The following is a 4,290-nucleotide window of genomic DNA, read 5'->3' as shown; positions in this document are numbered from 1 at the left end:
TTTTTTTTATATACAAAACAAAAAGTTTGTTAAAATTTTTTTATCAAACCACTTCTTAATGGATGTTTTAGAAACATTTATGTTTATTAATTATTAATTTAATATATAGAACTTCTATTTAAAATTTCAAGGATGGGTGGTGACTGTGTGAAGCGTACATTAATAAATGTGCGAGCACACGAGAATCTCTAATTATTTTTTTGTTATGAACATGTTATTGCCATGCAAAAAATAGTATATTCCTTATGTGTGTTGGTACATTAGATGAACCTTTTTTTTTTATTTTTTTTTTAACTTGCAACAATCAAAGTGACGTAGAAGATTCTAGATGGCTTGTAATAAGAAATGAGAAAAGAATTTTTTTATATACCTTAAAGAAAAGAATATCATTTTTCTTTTATCTTTATCTAATGAGAGTTGATACACTGTCATAAAAAGTTATGTTGAAATAACATAACTCTCTCAATTGTGATGACTAAAAGAAAAGGTGATAATGGTATTATTATATCAAATGTGAAACATTATACATGTTCTGTTCCTATTGGCAGTTTCAATGTCCGAGAAACACTGCTGGACTTGTACCTAGTTTACTTGGAGGTGACCACAAGAGGAGGATTCCATCAGGTATATATATCTTGCAATCAAAGAGTATACAATTTTCACATACAATATTATATAAATGTTCAACTCAGTCCATCCAAATAAATGTGTTCTATTGAATTAGCAAAATTTTCAAGATATACTATATCAACATATAATTGATTATTTTTCAAAAGTAATGTTTTGATGGGCTAAAATAATTTCATATTTTGGAAATTTGTGTGTTTTGATTTGTCCAGGTTAGTCAAGAAAAGAAATGGGGCGAAGTGGCCTCGGCCCTGAGATTGGAAGGAAACATTGCAAGATTATCTGCTCAAGTTGAAAAGCTCTACTTGCAACTTCTTTACCAATTCGAGCAATTGTACTTCTACAGAGCTCCTACAAAGAGCAGCAAGACCACAGGTTAGTTAATCGAAGCGACGAATCTACGACGATGTTTGATATATGCTATGTTTCTTCACAACTGTTTTTGTTGCCTATATCTCTATGCATTATAATAAGAGATTTGAGCAGCTTCATTATGTATGATTCTTATTGCTGCATTTGATTTTAGGATTAACTAATCTGAATTCTTGCAATCTATTTTCATGATCATAGGTTTGCACAAGAGGAAGCAAATCTCATCCGAAACGACAGGTATGTTACTTTATGCAATTTAGTCAGCACTAAAATGTGTTTGTTGAGTTGAAGCTTTGAAGGGAAGGATTCTTAGTATAGAGTCATTAGTTACTTTTCAAATCGTTCTGTTCTCTTGTGTGTCTTTCAAAACCTTAACTCGTAAACACACTCTTAGGCAACTCGGGAATTTAAGAGGTTTTGATGCAATGCTTCCAATTGAAACTAAACAGAAGAAGGAGGAGCTGGGTTGGTCAAAGAGCAAGCTCTTCTTCTCGAACCTTCGGATGGCAAAGAAAAGAAGAAACATTTATGTTTATTAATTTACAGTATAATATATAGAACTTCTATTTAAAATTTCAAGGATGGGTGGTGACTGTGTGAAGCGTACATTAATAAATGTGCGAGCACACGAGAATCTCTAATTATTTTTTTGTTATGAACATGTTATTGCCATGCAAAAAATAGTATATTCCTTATGTGTGTTGGTACATTAGATGAACCTTTTTTTTTTATTTTTTTTTTAACTTGCAACAATCAAAGTGACGTAGAAGATTCTAGATGGCTTGTAATAAGAAATGAGAAAAGAATTTTTTTATATACCTTAAAGAAAAGAATATCATTTTTCTTTTATCTTTATCTAATGAGAGTTGATACACTGTCATAAAAAGTTATGTTGAAATAACATAACTCTCTCAATTGTGATGACTAAAAGAAAAGGTGATAATGGTATTATTATATCAAATGTGAAACATTATACATGTTCTGTTCCTATTGGCAGTTTCAATGTCCGAGAAACACTGCTGGACTTGTACCTAGTTTACTTGGAGGTGACCACAAGAGGAGGATTCCATCAGGTATATATATCTTGCAATCAAAGAGTATACAATTTTCACATACAATATTATATAAATGTTCAACTCAGTCCATCCAAATAAATGTGTTCTATTGAATTAGCAAAATTTTCAAGATATACTATATCAACATATAATTGATTATTTTTCAAAAGTAATGTTTTGATGGGCTAAAATAATTTCATATTTTGGAAATTTGTGTGTTTTGATTTGTCCAGGTTAGTCAAGAAAAGAAATGGGGCGAAGTGGCCTCGGCCCTGAGATTGGAAGGAAACATTGCAAGATTATCTGCTCAAGTTGAAAAGCTCTACTTGCAACTTCTTTACCAATTCGAGCAATTGTACTTCTACAGAGCTCCTACAAAGAGCAGCAAGACCACAGGTTAGTTAATCGAAGCGACGAATCTACGACGATGTTTGATATATGCTATGTTTCTTCACAACTGTTTTTGTTGCCTATATCTCTATGCATTATAATAAGAGATTTGAGCAGCTTCATTATGTATGATTCTTATTGCTGCATTTGATTTTAGGATTAACTAATCTGAATTCTTGCAATCTATTTTCATGATCATAGGTTTGCACAAGAGGAAGCAAATCTCATCCGAAACGACAGGTATGTTACTTTATGCAATTTAGTCAGCACTAAAATGTGTTTGTTGAGTTGAAGCTTTGAAGGGAAGGATTCTTAGTATAGAGTCATTAGTTACTTTTCAAATCGTTCTGTTCTCTTGTGTGTCTTTCAAAACCTTAACTCGTAAACACACTCTTAGGCAACTCGGGAATTTAAGAGGTTTTGATGCAATGCTTCCAATTGAAACTAAACAGAAGAAGGAGGAGCTGGGTTGGTCAAAGAGCAAGCTCTTCTTCTCGAACCTTCGGATGGCAAAGAAAAGAAGAAACGCCGAGGCATGGCACAAGGACAAAGAAGTGCATACCAGATGTTCCTGAAGCAAGAATGCACTCGGTTGAAAAGTTGTAACTCGACCTCAACCGGAAAGGGTATTCTCCACACGGCTATCGATTCGTGGAGGAATATGTCTCCACTTGAGAAACAGGTACATAACATAACATAACATTGAAATTCAACACAATGATTCAACACAACATGTCTCAACCTTTCTCATTGCTATTCATGCAGCCATATGTGGATGAATTCAAGAAGAACCAGGAAAAGTTCAAGAAAGGAATGATTATTGATGACAATGGAGAGCACAAAATAATGCAAAATGAGAAGGAAGAGAAGAACATGGCTCCTGCTAGTGTGTGTAATAGTGAGTACTACCAAGTAACTTCACAACCTGAGCCAGATAACAATAACTACACTACTCTCAACAACAATGCAGCAATAGGCTTAGCTTTTAATGTGACTGAAAAGTTTCCCAAGGATTCCGTGTTACTATTTGGCTTATAGATTGTTCAATGGATTTGCCAATCATGGAACCAAAGTAACTTATAGATGATCTTTTTGCTCTGAGGGAAGCCAAGGAAGGAACTAACTATGCATCAGAATCAGATACTAGTTTTGGTTGAGCAACTTAGTTGTAAGTTTTTGCATGTTGCTCAAAGTATGCTGTTAAGTTTATATAAATGGTTTTGAAAATAGCAGCAAGTGTTGTATGGCATCCTTTCAGACTTCCACTGCTGAAACTATGTATGTATGTATGTATATGTATTTTAAAGGCTTGTGTTGTAATGCAGTATGACGCATTTGACATGGTATAGCTTTGTTCTTCCTTATTTTATTGGGTATAGGTGTCTACCCGAGTGGGTTGATTCGAGTTACAACTGAACCGATAAAAATTTAATTGGTGGGTTGGATTGCGTGTGAGTTTTTTGACAAGTGAATTTGAACTAATTAAATTCGAATTGGATAACCAAGTTGGGTTGGTCTAGTGGTTAGCTCACTAGTCCGCTTAAGCAAGTGTCGGGGTTCGAATCTCGCTTTGTGCATGCAGCAACCTATTGGCCAGCGGCAAATTCTTAAATTCGAATTGGATTGGGTCAGGTATTTAGATATATCAGATATTTGAAATAAAAATTAAATTTAAAAATTAAAAAAGGAAAAAATTTTAGAATATCTAGTTGGAAAAAGAAAAGCAAGGAGGGAATAGGTGAATTACAAATTATAATACATTATCAAATTTAGGGTAAATCACTTATAATTAGGATTTAGAGCTTGTTTGAAATGTTAGGAATTAGGAATTAAAATTTATTCAAGA

General features: G+C 33.4%; 1 protein-coding gene across 2 annotated transcripts in view; it reads left to right on the top strand.

Annotated features, from left to right (window-relative positions):
- The window catches only part of LOC107615356 (putative high mobility group B protein 11), a 4,476-nt gene extending 684 nt beyond the window's left edge, over nucleotides 1-3,792 (top strand). Inside the window, exons 2-7 of one of the 2 annotated variants that reach the window (XM_021111678.1) lie at nucleotides 549-624; nucleotides 840-1,002; nucleotides 1,198-1,236; nucleotides 1,449-1,523; nucleotides 2,972-3,126; nucleotides 3,210-3,792. In XM_021111678.1, coding sequence (XP_020967337.1) covers nucleotides 549-624; nucleotides 840-1,002; nucleotides 1,198-1,236; nucleotides 1,449-1,523; nucleotides 2,972-3,126; nucleotides 3,210-3,482 — 781 coding nt within the window. In that variant the 3' untranslated portion in view covers nucleotides 3,483-3,792. Of the gene's footprint in view, nucleotides 1-548; nucleotides 625-839; nucleotides 1,003-1,197; nucleotides 1,237-1,448; nucleotides 1,524-1,904; nucleotides 2,073-2,287; nucleotides 2,451-2,645; nucleotides 2,685-2,896; nucleotides 3,127-3,209 lie in introns of those variants that run through there. The other variant, XM_021111679.1, reaches the window with a different exon arrangement.

The sequence above is a fragment of the Arachis ipaensis genome, chromosome B09, assembly GCF_000816755.2.
Source record: "Arachis ipaensis cultivar K30076 chromosome B09, Araip1.1, whole genome shotgun sequence".
NCBI classification, from domain to species: domain Eukaryota; kingdom Viridiplantae; phylum Streptophyta; class Magnoliopsida; order Fabales; family Fabaceae; genus Arachis; species Arachis ipaensis.
The sequence above is the reverse complement of the archived record's forward strand: the minus strand, read 5'-3'. Positions and strand labels throughout refer to the sequence as shown.